This window comes from Macrosteles quadrilineatus, unplaced genomic scaffold (genome assembly GCF_028750875.1).
Source record: "Macrosteles quadrilineatus isolate MER2022 unplaced genomic scaffold, UCM_ALF_1.0 Scaffold_1__1_contigs__length_201487025, whole genome shotgun sequence".
NCBI classification, from domain to species: Eukaryota; Metazoa; Arthropoda; class Insecta; order Hemiptera; family Cicadellidae; genus Macrosteles; species Macrosteles quadrilineatus.
The window spans coordinates 7,576,045-7,588,814 of NW_026542594.1; the positions used below are offsets into that span (position 1 = coordinate 7,576,045).

At 33.8% G+C, this 12,770-nt stretch overlaps 1 protein-coding gene across 9 annotated transcripts in view; it reads left to right on the forward strand.

Moving 5' to 3' along the window:
• The window catches only part of LOC128989846 (uncharacterized), a 232,733-nt gene that overhangs the window by 177,748 nt on the left and 42,215 nt on the right, over positions 1–12,770 (forward strand). For 7 of the 9 annotated variants that reach the window (XM_054411928.1, XM_054411972.1, XM_054411955.1 and 4 more), the window contains exon 6: positions 114–152. The exons of the other annotated variants lie outside the window; for them this stretch is intronic. In XM_054411928.1, coding sequence (XP_054267903.1) covers positions 114–152 — 39 coding nt within the window. The remainder of the gene's footprint in view (positions 1–113; positions 153–12,770) is intronic. 9 annotated transcript variants of the gene reach the window in all.

Below are 12,770 nucleotides of genomic sequence, written 5' to 3' on the forward strand. Positions count from 1 at the left end.
GATGTAGTTAAATAACAAATCTATCCACGAGTAATTTGAAACACATTGTGCGCATGTGTATTTAAATACTATTTATTGATGCAAATGTTTACAGACTACTTTTTTGTTCCCAGGTCGGTGCTAAACCCATTCAAAAGGAACCACGATGGAAGGTAAACTATAACATGGTGATGCTATTTTATCACGGCTAAATAAATAATATCGATATTTTGTTGACTACACGCAAAGTTAGTGGTAACTTCGCAACTTATCTACCGTTTTGTGTTGAAATGTAACAAGAAAAGCTTGCTATCTCTTATAGAAGAGACATTTCCAGGAAGACATGTCGATGTTCTGCATCAACGATCAAAAGAAGATTCAAATTTGAATATTCATACGAGCAAAGTTGTTTGATCTAGATTGTTATAAACATGTTTCCATCTTTGACATTTTGAGCTCGGTCCATAGAAGTTCGTACTAAATATGTGTAAATTTGTAGCTTGTATCCAACATAATCTTATTTATATACTTAAACACTACCTATATTGTCTATACTATTGTCTGGTGAAAAAGGCCCCAGAACGTTCATACAAGTTGATAAGTACGTTTATGAAGTCAATATACCGCGTAGGCAAAAATGTGTATCGATGTATCAAAACAAGACTTGCTCAACTCAACAGCAGATTTATTCACGTCGCATATTCAGTTTAAAAATCAATATAATCATCGTTGTAATCGCGTATTGCTAATACTGTATGCCTATCCGGTTTTACTGAGACATCAAATTAGCATCCAGGGACGTATCATAAAACCATCTGGTTGACGACGGAGCGTCGCAAGCTTGACAGGGGGGGGGATGACGAAAGGGGGTAACGACCAAAGGGAGTGTCAATTTCATAAAGTGGCGTTGGCCATAAAGTTTTTACGGCTCTCCGCCGGGATTAATAGTGCTGCAGTGTTGGTATAATCGGTACAAATCTGGCCACCGAGAATGGTGGAGGGGGGGGGGGGGTTGTCTCTACCTCTCTCTCACCCATCTCTCTACCCTGCATCCGACCATCCTCAACTCCAACTCCTCTCAAAGACATGTGAATGTCTGACAGTGTGTTTTGGCTAAACTTAAGTAGACCTCTAAAGTCTTGTGTTTCGAAAGTAGCTAACTTAACACGTTGCTTAGTGCTTCTATTAATCGCTCTACTTTAAAATCCATTACGTAGTTAACACGAACGTATTAACAAATACTAGTATATTGAACATATTTCAAATTCGACTAAACATTTTCCAATTTTTATCACCAAATGAACAAATAGCATATTTACTTATGTTCACGTTTAATATTTTACAAGCCAAACATACATTGCTTCAATGTACAATTGCTACTGCCGGTAATAGGATGCATTAAAATTGATAAGGAAATACAGTAATTCTTTCTTTAATACATTTTAAATATCTGCAGAAATTAGCTAGGGATAGATTGATTTTATTTATACGGTGGGCTGCAAAATAATTATAGTTAAACACACACAGTTATTGTAAACAGTCCACAGTTTTACTCTACACCATCTATAATTTTCTTCCTGGGGAAGATGATTCTGCTCATATTACGTATTAGAAGAGATCACATGAAATACAGTTAGTTGTTAATTCAACAGTGAATATTTTCTCCCTTTAAATTGCTATAAGAGTCATCATATTTGAAAATGCTAAACTGAATCCTTCACCGACCCTCTTCATATTACCTGGTAGGGGTGGGGAGGGCAGCAGTAAAGTTTAAGGGTTGTTCCGCAGCCAACTCAAGACATCGTAAAGTCCGTCGCCAACCCATAACCGCCCTTACCTCTTCAGCGTTTCGAAATTCCGATTCTTTTCGCGGTCATAAATAGTCTGAGGCTTGGCCGGGATCCAATTTCCCAAAGCCTCGTTTTTTATCCTACATTACCCCTATAGCCGTGGTGCCAAGCAGTGGCATGCCGTGTCTTTGTACAGTTAAAGGGCTTGCTGATAAACATTGTAGGGCTAGGCGGAAACGTATGTCGGATTATTGTTTCTGTTTATGAATTACTATTTTTCCCGTTTTAAAATGTATCTTGAAGCGTTTGTTCCCTGATACAAATGTATCCCGTTTACATATTATTTCAGTTAGGCCTAGAGATTGTGTCATTTATCACATAGCTGGATTGTTGGGACTTAATTATGGGTCATATAAGACTGAAGCCTCGTTCTATGTAATAGAATATATTATGCATATGTAAAACAAAATTATATACTATATAGAATCGACATGAATAACATCTTATATTTTCACAAAAAGGTGATGAGCTTGATATACACGAAAGATAGTAGGTAGATGATTGTAGTTTAACTCTCGTATTTCAATAAAGCAAAATCGTGTAAAATGCAACCAAACTAAAATTAATTTAAATTGATTCGCTTGCTAAACCGAATCAGGTAAGGTTAAATCACATTAGAATTAGTGAAACCTGGTACTTTAAAAAGTATATTCTCAAAACACTAGTATCTTGAAATTTTGCAAAGGATCAAATCCTGTAAGTATAAGTGATATCAAAATTAATAACAAATTAATAATCCCGTTTTCAATAAAAATAAATGTTTAGTTGTGTCACAGTAAATTGGCAATTTTATATTATAATACATGCACAGGTAATATAATTATGTTAATTTTAATAATCTGTGTAAATGCGTTTTTAATCTTCCTACTTAAAGACTCGCAATTGCAGGTTCCAATTTATTCGCTGGGGAAGTTTGAGGTCGTTATGCCTCGGAGAGATCGTTCGGAGCTCTCCAAGTAGAATCTGTTATTTATTCCGGTCTCGAGATAAGGCGTTGTTAAGTTTTTATGGGCAGTTCTGTCCCCAGAACAGTTTCGCCCCTTGGTATTTGTTGCCTTTTAGTAGGAGTATTCCGAATATAAAGTTAGGGAGTGTGACTTGTTCAGTTTTATTTTGGACATTTTGGCCCTGTCTCCAGATTTCTTTGACGTTTTAGCTTTGAATTGCGTGTTCCCATTAAGTAAAGAGGATTATTTATCTTCGAAAAGTATACCAATGCTTTATGTCACGACTACATATCGATTGCAGTACTGAGTTTTAAAATAATTTCAAATATATTACTGTTTGCGTATTCAAATGTATTTCAATCCAAAAATATCGAAATAAATTCTGGTTTAAAATATCAACTTTGCTAACCTAAATTTATTATTGTAAACAATTTTTATAGTTCTTTATTTGTATTTATTATTATATCTTGTAATTGTTATGCATGTAAAACCTTATTAGCAAGAATCTTATAGGGATTATCAATTGAGACTCCTTATCAAGGGCCACTTGTTATCGATGATCCATTGTTAGCACTCTTCCTCATTCAGAACAGAATATAATTATTATTTATTACAGTATTCATGTGTGTTGCCTCTGAAACTGGAACTAACCGTGAGACCTGGAAGTACATTTTATTACTGTACAGTATAAGGATAAATATATACTTGCACTGCAATAACAGTTTCGAAAGTAATCAGCGAATTGTCATTAGAGTACAGTAGAACACTTTTGTAACTACTTTTGGACCTGCAATCGAAAATATATTATCTCTTGTAGTATTGGCATTACAATATGCAAACTACTCTACTATGTGCACTATGAATACTACGTTATTTAATTCTTTATTGGTATCTACGATGCAATTTATAAATTTTTTGGGTTCTGTTAATAATCTCAATCCTCAATCTCTGTTGACCAATAACTAACAAATCGAGTTTTCTGTGATTTTAATTTATCAGTTTGCATCGTTAATAAAAGTTGTAAATTTGTAAGTTTTTAGTTTAAATATTATTTATCGTGCCATTACTGAAATGTGACATTTCTTTTAGAAACTTGAGACACTATTATTAGCCGGTTTTTGTAAACTGTTTACCAACAACGAATATTGCGGGTTTGATTGTGACTTTTGACTTTATCAATTTGATTCATATTTATTAGTCGTAAATTTGTACATATTTAGTTTGTTATTATTTCTTGTGCATATACTTACTAAATTTGAGGTTTGGACATTACGTTTAGCCCGTTTTTTAAACTTTTCCTCATAGTGAACAAACGTTGAAAAGTAATATATATGTTTGAGTAGAAAATGTTTTCTAGAAAAGTTCAAAGATTTATAAAATTCATGAAATGTTTATTTTTATGATAATTTTCCATGAACAACTCTTACTGTACCTCATTTTATCTCAAAATGTTATTGCCTTTACAAAAATATTATGTACTTTTACACATTTCATAAGAAGATATTTATTTGGGTCTTGTTTTAATTTTATAGCGCAAAATCGAGATACGCCATTTTTTTTGTTTTTAGGTAAATAACTTTCTAAAACAAAATGGTAATTTGAATCTTTTTACATTTATATTTAGGGAAATTCGTTCCAAACATTTTGTATATCTTGAATTTCACATAGGGAATTTTTTGGATCATGCAAAAGCTTAACTTTAATTTTATTACCAAAAAAAATAATTTTTTATTTCAAATGTCAGTACAAAACTGTTCTGAATATTTATTAGGTTGCAAATTTTAAATTCTTCATGTCATTACGAACAGTTCAAGTATACGGTTCAATTGTTTTGCTCTGTTGGTTTAGTTCTTATGAATTTTCGAAAATATGTCTGCAAAATCGCCAAAAAAGCCTTGCCTCTACAGAGTTTGCCCATTTGTTGTACAAAGTTGCATAAAATGTTATGTGTAGCTTAATTTCGTCCCCCGTTTCGGACGCTGTTTTCCAACAGATTTTGTTGAAACTTTGTAACAATGTAGTTGAATAGTTATACTACGGCCCTTATACCTCGAAAAATTGAAAATTAAACAAAAAAATAGTTTTATTGAACTTTAAAAGTAACTAAATTTACGTTACTTTTAAGATTTGTTGTACTTATACTATTGATTTTTTGGATATATCGTGTATGAGGGACCTAGAACCAACATTAATCTGTAAGGAAAAAAAGTTTTAGCAATATGTCTTTACGAATTCCATCAGGAGCGAAGGACGCCCGAGGCATGTTTTCAATGTTTTTCTCAGGGGTGAAGAAGACTCTTAACGCTAACCTTAAAACAATAAATAAAGGGTCCGAGGATCAAAAGTTCATATTGTTACTTGTTTTATATAATACTCGTATACACGAGTGAAGGTATACTTATTTTCTCATGCCATAAACGTGGAGGAGAAACCCGAGAGCACAGCAATATCAGCTGTTTGAGTAGAACAAACGTTTATTGTTGAACAGCTGTTAGCATATTCCCGCTAAAACACTTTACTGGGTTGTCAGCTACCTTTGTGTGGACCCGACACCGCTGGATGTCTTTGCTGCTCCTATGAGGTTTTACACTAAATTACATCTGAAAAGTTATAAATGAGATGTCAGCTGTGTAGAATGTTAAAAATAAAAATTGCCACAAATATAATTACATAAGATTAAATAGGTAATTTTTTACTAATAATTTGTTAACGAAACATATTTTTTGTGTTAAATAATGTACAGTGTATTAAATTTGCATTGGAAATCCATTTTAATGATTCAAAGCGGTATTAAACCGTGGAAGTTAAAATTACAAATTATATTCAACACATCCGACTACTGCAAGATAATACCCGTGAAAAGATAAATATAATAAATTACACGTTTTAAACCTGGCTAAACCCGTCTGCGCAGCGAAGCACGGTTTATCCTATAAGTAATTATTCGAGCGCTAAGCCCCGGGACAACGCCAAAAACACGCGCATTTCCCGCCAAATACAGCACAGTTAATTAAGCAGATTTGGCCACCAGCTGATTGTTGGTGGAGCCAGTCAGCTGTTTGAGATGTCGCTAATCCCTGCTCCGATTGGTTGTCAGTGTTTGGCGATTTGTATCCCGCTCTGCTACACACAGATCTGGCGTCAAATATGCTTTAGAAGGGATTACTGCGGGTTTTCTAAATACAGCAGATTTTGTTTGCGAATGTCATATGTAAAACGCTTAGTTAGTGAGGATATTTGATTTTGTTAACTATTTGCTTCATTTGTGGTATTCTCGCGTTTGTTTATTATTAACACGTTTTGTTGATATTTATGCTGTATAAAATCATAAAATAAATTGAACACAAAAAAGAATGCAGTAAATAGAATGTCGACTTGATATATATTAATTTTAATTCTTTTTTTCATATTTATTTTTATTTAATTATTAAAAATAAAATAACACGAGTATCCTTTTTATATTTATTATATTTTAAAAATCTATATTTACTACACTAGTGAGTGGGAGTGGAGTCTTGGTCATATAGTCTTGTTATTTTTGTATTTTACACTGAATTAACTGTTGTGCGTTTTTCGGATTCATAAGGCCCCGAGTTTACGATCATAAAACAACTATCTGCTTTACAGACAGATTTTGTATGCAGAAAAATCAAAAATGTGTACAGCGACGCAATAATTTGGACTCTTCTGACCTACACTTGATGTTATACTTATTGGTTGATGATATACATAATTATTGGTTGATGATATACATGATTATAGAATGTACGTATCTTGCATCACTTCCACATAATAAATATGTTGTCTGTAAAACCAATAAAAAACTCTTTAAAAACGAAGCAACATATCGCCTAACAAATTTCGTTTTGATATAACAAACGAAATCAATACATGAAGTGCAGTGTTCAAACACAATAACACGAACACCAACCAAACAACGGTTATAAAAACATCAACAATGGAATCGGCAGCCGATAGCCTGTGTGTAGCAGAACAATAGTGCTTATTGCAAACACGACGGACAAACTGGGCAAAACAAACGGAGCCATCGCTGAACAAACACCAGAACAAATACGCGAACAAACCAGTGACGGAGACTGTTCCACTTGTAGGCGATGGTCCGAGTCTACCACTTCGTACCTCAGGATCTAAAGGGATGATGTACATTGAACAATACGACCAGCTACTTTGTCAATGTTTACTCATTGATTGCTAGAAACGAGGAACAGGAAGTAGTTTAGCAGACATTTTATTTTAGAAAACTTCTATTCACAATCCGTCCAAATATTCCCGTATATAGAATGATAACATTTCCTCAAGAACACTGGGACCAGGACTTCATTTTAGATTCCTTCTAAATCTTGGCTTGATAGTCGACCGAATGGTTGATAGACTGACAGTAGCAAAAGCAAGTAATTACACATTTTATATTTATATCGACAGATCCATAATAATGTAGACAAGTCATATAAAATTGCATCTTACGATGTCCTGTTAATCCTTACACACAGCTAAACTATGTAGAAAGATGACAGATAATGGTATGCTACAATAAGTATTTCTGGGCTACATTGCAAGGTAGCACGTTGATGCTGTGTTCTATGTTTAGTGTCCACACTTGTCACTATGTTGCCACGCGTCGTTTATTTTACAGCTCACTTAGTCAGGTTTTACGATGTCCGGCGCTTAGCCAACACTTTTTGGACTTTTTTGCTTTTGCAACAGTCTGATGAACGACTGGATTTTAAGTAGGCCCAGTAACACCTTGATAGTTAAAGTTAAAAACCAACTGTATCTTTCAAATGAGTCCCCATTTTCAATTTAATTTGGGTTGTAAAATACTCGTAGTATAATTAACATGCATAGTTTAGAAGGTGTCCTTGAAACGGGTTTGTGGTTATTTCACTTTCTCTACATTTGCCTAATTTTTTAACATATGCAAATCGTGCACTTAGCTCTGTAGGCATTTAAATTTACCTGATGAGAATTCGTCAGTATGCAACGTTAAATGACACACTTCTGCAAAAACTATACATATACAGTTTTCAGAAAATATACATATCCGAATAAATTTAAATTTTAATATCTTGATAAACAAATTGTGTGGTACCGGTATCGTAAAATAAATCATATTTCTAATAACCTAACACAATAATTAATTACAGTAAGCCTATTATATTTAATATTGTTGCAATACTTTGACAGTATCTATTTAGTAAATAATCATGCATTTTATGTTGGGTGTTAGATAAATTCTACTTTCGGTATTGAAGAATATTAATCACCTTATTGTTATTGCATATTACTCATTCAATTGATAAAGCTATCAAACTTGTAATGGATGTAGAACACAGTTTACAGGTAGATTCGCAATCCCAAGTTTCAACAATCAGTGTTGATAGCGCGATAAGACGATAAGAGAAGCCAAGTTGGCTCATTACGTCAGATTCAGCCAATCAGAGAGCTTTCCCGCTAATTATCACCCGCAAATTAAAGCGATCATCAGCTGTTTCGCTGAGTCGCATATTCACTGGTTTAAAGTTAACCGTGTTATTCCCAGATTTACTTATACTTAGCAAATCCGTTTGTTGGTGATTATATTTGCTGTTTGGAATACCATCGAGATATTTTACCAAATATTTTACAGTGTGAATAAAGCTTTGTGTCTTAAAATAGCTTCAACTGCTTACTACTATCTACTCTGTATGGTCGCCATTTCAATGAAAATTATTCAAGTACTCGTATTAACCGTTTATTTTCCATAAACATAGACTTTTTATAAACTGCTTTATTTGTTTATACTTAGCTATGTCGACAATTATCACATGTACCAACATATTTATGTTCATTTATAAATAAACAAATATGAATAAATAACATGCCGTGGTTTATGTACATTCCGTTAGTTTCATATGGTTTGAACTAAAGTTTTTTTTTTATTATTAAGACCCTCAGGTTGCTATATGTAGACAGGTCCCAAAATGGAATCTTGCTTTAAAGTAAAAATTTGATTTTGTATACAATTCTTATTGATCTAAGCCTAGGCCATACATTTGCAGTACGGCGTACATATTTATTTTAACAACAACTGTTCATCGTTTCCTTTTATAATCCTTGCACTACTTATTACTCCCAGTACTGTAGGCTGTTTAATTTACCTCGATAGTTGTGTTTAATTTCCATTTTCCGAGCATTCAACCATTTATAGCTTCATACCGGATCCTTTACTTTTATAATTTGAACTCTTTACAACAGCTTTTATTCAGCTACAAACGTGTCACGCTAATAACTCGAGTGACAATCAAACTACAGCACGCGCAACAATGAGGGTTGTTGGTACAACAAGAGTCGGAACCAACAATGGAACGGTTAAACAATCAACAATAAACAAGCGACCATTAGTGGCCGGTTATAGGTGTAAAGGTGTTGTAATGAAGGAAGCCCCAGTCTTTTGTTTTATCCTCCTACTCCCCCTAAACAAACCCTTCCGTATAATGCTGTCCTTTGTTTGAGTTGATGATGCGGTTTACTTTGAATATCTTCGCCTTTCAATTTCCCGGGTAAACACAAACCGTAGGGGGTGTTCCGCAGTTCCGCTACCGTCTTTGATGGAAACGGTGGTTCTTTTAATGGAACTGTCTTTGGTATGCTGTGTTGTTGTAGAGGGTTTTGTAGCACATAATATAATTGCCCGAAGCTTTTCACTTAAGGTAAATTTAAAATGTAAACGTAGCAAATACAAAATAAGATTAAAATACAATCTTTACTCACAGCATTATCTAAATAAATAAGCTAAAACGTATGTCTAATAATAAGCATATTCATTCTTATGTTTTTAAAATTTAAACTCGTGGGAAATACAAAAAAACGATAACAAATTAAATATAATAACCACAGAAAAGACAAACCACATTTATCGTGAAGAGACAATGATATTTTTACCATTTTGTAGATTAAAATGTGATATTCAAGTCGTATAATTCCATTTTCAACAAAAGATCGCAAATAATAATTTTTGTTATCCTCAATTATACATTTAAAATCCACAAATAATTCATCCGATTAACACCAGAAACAAGCGGATATTGTCGTGCTGCTGCTAATTCCAGTGCAGCAATACCACAACAACGTGTAATAGTTGATCCGCAGTCTACGGATTGTGAGTTATCAGATTGTTTATTGATGGGTGAAAAATGGCGGGAACGTGTGTTGTAATCCGGCGGCAAAATGAGTGGATGACGGGATCGCGGCGGTTTAGTGATAAAATCCAGTACAGTATGAGGGGATTACTGCCGTACGCTGTGTTAGTGATTGATTGGAGAAGGGGGTGAAGGTTAGTGAAGCTCGGAACGATTCATTTGTATGTCGGTGGAGTTTTGAATAACACTCTTTTTAAGGAGATATTACAATGTTTAATTTAAAGGTTTTATGTTTTGTATAAAACATTTAGTATGCATCACCGTGTTACAATGTAGTTGTGCATGTTTTAGTGATCACTTGTTAAGGTTCTTACTGTCAAGTACAATAAAACATGATGGCGTGGGCAACTATTACAACTTTCCGACAATAATTGTTGTCAATAGGGCTTGAAACCGAATAAAGAAGTTTTTTTACAAGGATATGCCAACTGATGATTTAGAATTTATGGTTTTTTCATATGATTGACATAAGAAAATTATACAATTAGTAAAATATGATAAATTAATTTAACATTCAATAAAATATACTTTGTAAACATTTCTAAGTGTTGTCTAATAATAAAGAACCTAAAAATAAGTTGTTTTTTTTTAAAGGATATTCCAACTGTTGATTTAAAACCTATGGGTTTTTTCATAGATTGGCATAAGAAAATTATACAATTAGTAAAATGTAATAAATTAATTTAACATTGAATAAAATATATATTTTAAAACATTTCTATGGGAGAATGTTCTATGTTGTCAAATACAGTATAAAAACATAAAAAGTAACGTTTACATGTAACTACAATATCAAAGAACAGTAAAATAATATTGCTAGCATGTTCTAATGTATTCTATTAGGCGAGACTAGTATTTATTCAATCAATATTCAAATTCCATTAACTGTCTGCACATAAATGGAAAAGGAAAAATGAAAGTCCGTAGATTCAATCAATCGTGATTAACGAACTCGGCAAAATGATTAGAGAGATTGGGAAAATTGACGGATTTGAAAAATTAACCGCAGTTTTGCGAGTCCAACTGCAATGAAGGTTTAATGAACTGACGTCGCGCGAATGAACGCGTTTATTGATGATCGCCGATGTCTTCAATTAGCGACCCATTTCCATGCGGCCTCTTTTTAACTTTTTTTGTACTGCGAATAGTACGGTTTGTCTGTTTTTAAAGTAAACATTTTTAAATTTATAATTTGTGCATACATAGTAAATCGTTTTTAGGAACACTAGACACACGAACTTATTATTTTGACCAAGAAATTTAATTTGTAAAACAATTGTTGAGTACCAAAATACTTCTGCCAGCCCTTGTGTATCTTAACAACTGCAACTTAAGTGTGTAATTTAATGTAACATCCGTATGGATATTCTTGCACTGGTTAATTCGTTGGTACAGTGTACTCATAAAAAAATTCCCTGCCCTTTTTTATTATGGAATGACAAAATTTAGTATAAGGGAAGTTGAACACCCCACTAAAGTATTCTTTAATGCTGGTTCACAAAAAAACAAACGATTTCCAGTTAAAACTGAGCGATGTTAATCTAGTTTCACCTGGACGCTTAATGTTGATAAAAAAAAAAAACTAAACGATTTCCAGTTAAACTGAGCGATGTTAATCAAGTTTCACTCGGACGCGACAAGTTTCACAACTAAAAATCAAATTATCCATCAAACGCAGCGGGCGGACGTCAAAGAATCGAATTACTCTCTACTTCAAAGCTGGGATCGCTTCGCGACGCAAAGAATAACTTAATAAAACCTGCCGAAGCGTGTGGCCAATTTGATTTGGTCCTGTTTACCAAATTAACGACCAATTATGAGCGAGGGTAAATTTCGGATCGAGCGCTCGGTGGGGGGGGGGGGTGTATTAAATTACCAGACATTGAGATCCCTCCCCCGCCCCTTGCACCCTCTACTTGTCGCACCTTCATTAGTTTTCATTAGGGCTTATGTTTTATTAAACGGGGACCAAAGCGCGTTATAATGGCCGAGCTGTAATTGCCCCCATAAACAAATTGCCACCTGGCTGTTACAAGGGTTTAATCTGTTTATGCTCGTTTTTGTCGCGGCCGCTTGTTGCTTTGAAAACCTAAATGTAAAAACTGGACAGGGATTTTTCTACTTCATACATTATCAAAGGAATGTTTTATAGAGTTTTTGTCTGTTTGACATTTCTTACTTTGTCACAGTGTTAACATGATTACCATCCCAAACAACAACAAGTGGTAAAAGTAATGTTATATATTTTTTATACGTCATGAGATTGATTATTTAATTTGGTTTTACTTTGGTGATGTGGAAATAAGGTTAATATTACTGTATGCAGGGGCTCAAACACATTGCAAGGTGATGCATTATATTCTTCGCACTTTATCTGTGATTCATTCGTCGTCATCATCTAACTGTGCTGTTTTAGCGGTGTCAAATGACGATATCAGCTAAAATCAAACAATTACTAACAAACCAGCATACGTCTGACCTCAAACTGCATTATGTAGTCTAAATCATTATTCCCAGAGTATTGAAATGTAAAATGCTTATTTGTCTAATGTAAAATAACTCGTGTTTATAATAACTTTTAAAATACCCATATCATTACTTAAGCAACACGAAATATCAATTAACGAAATTGAAATAAAGATGCAGTAAAAATACTAGTTAGCGTAGTAAGTTATGCAGTTCTTAGTACTATAATTTCCCTGGGGTTTGAAGATGCATCTCTTGATAAAGCAATCTCTCAAGCGTGCAATCAAATTGCACAATGACGGCTCGTGGTCTGCAATCAGTCGGCCGCA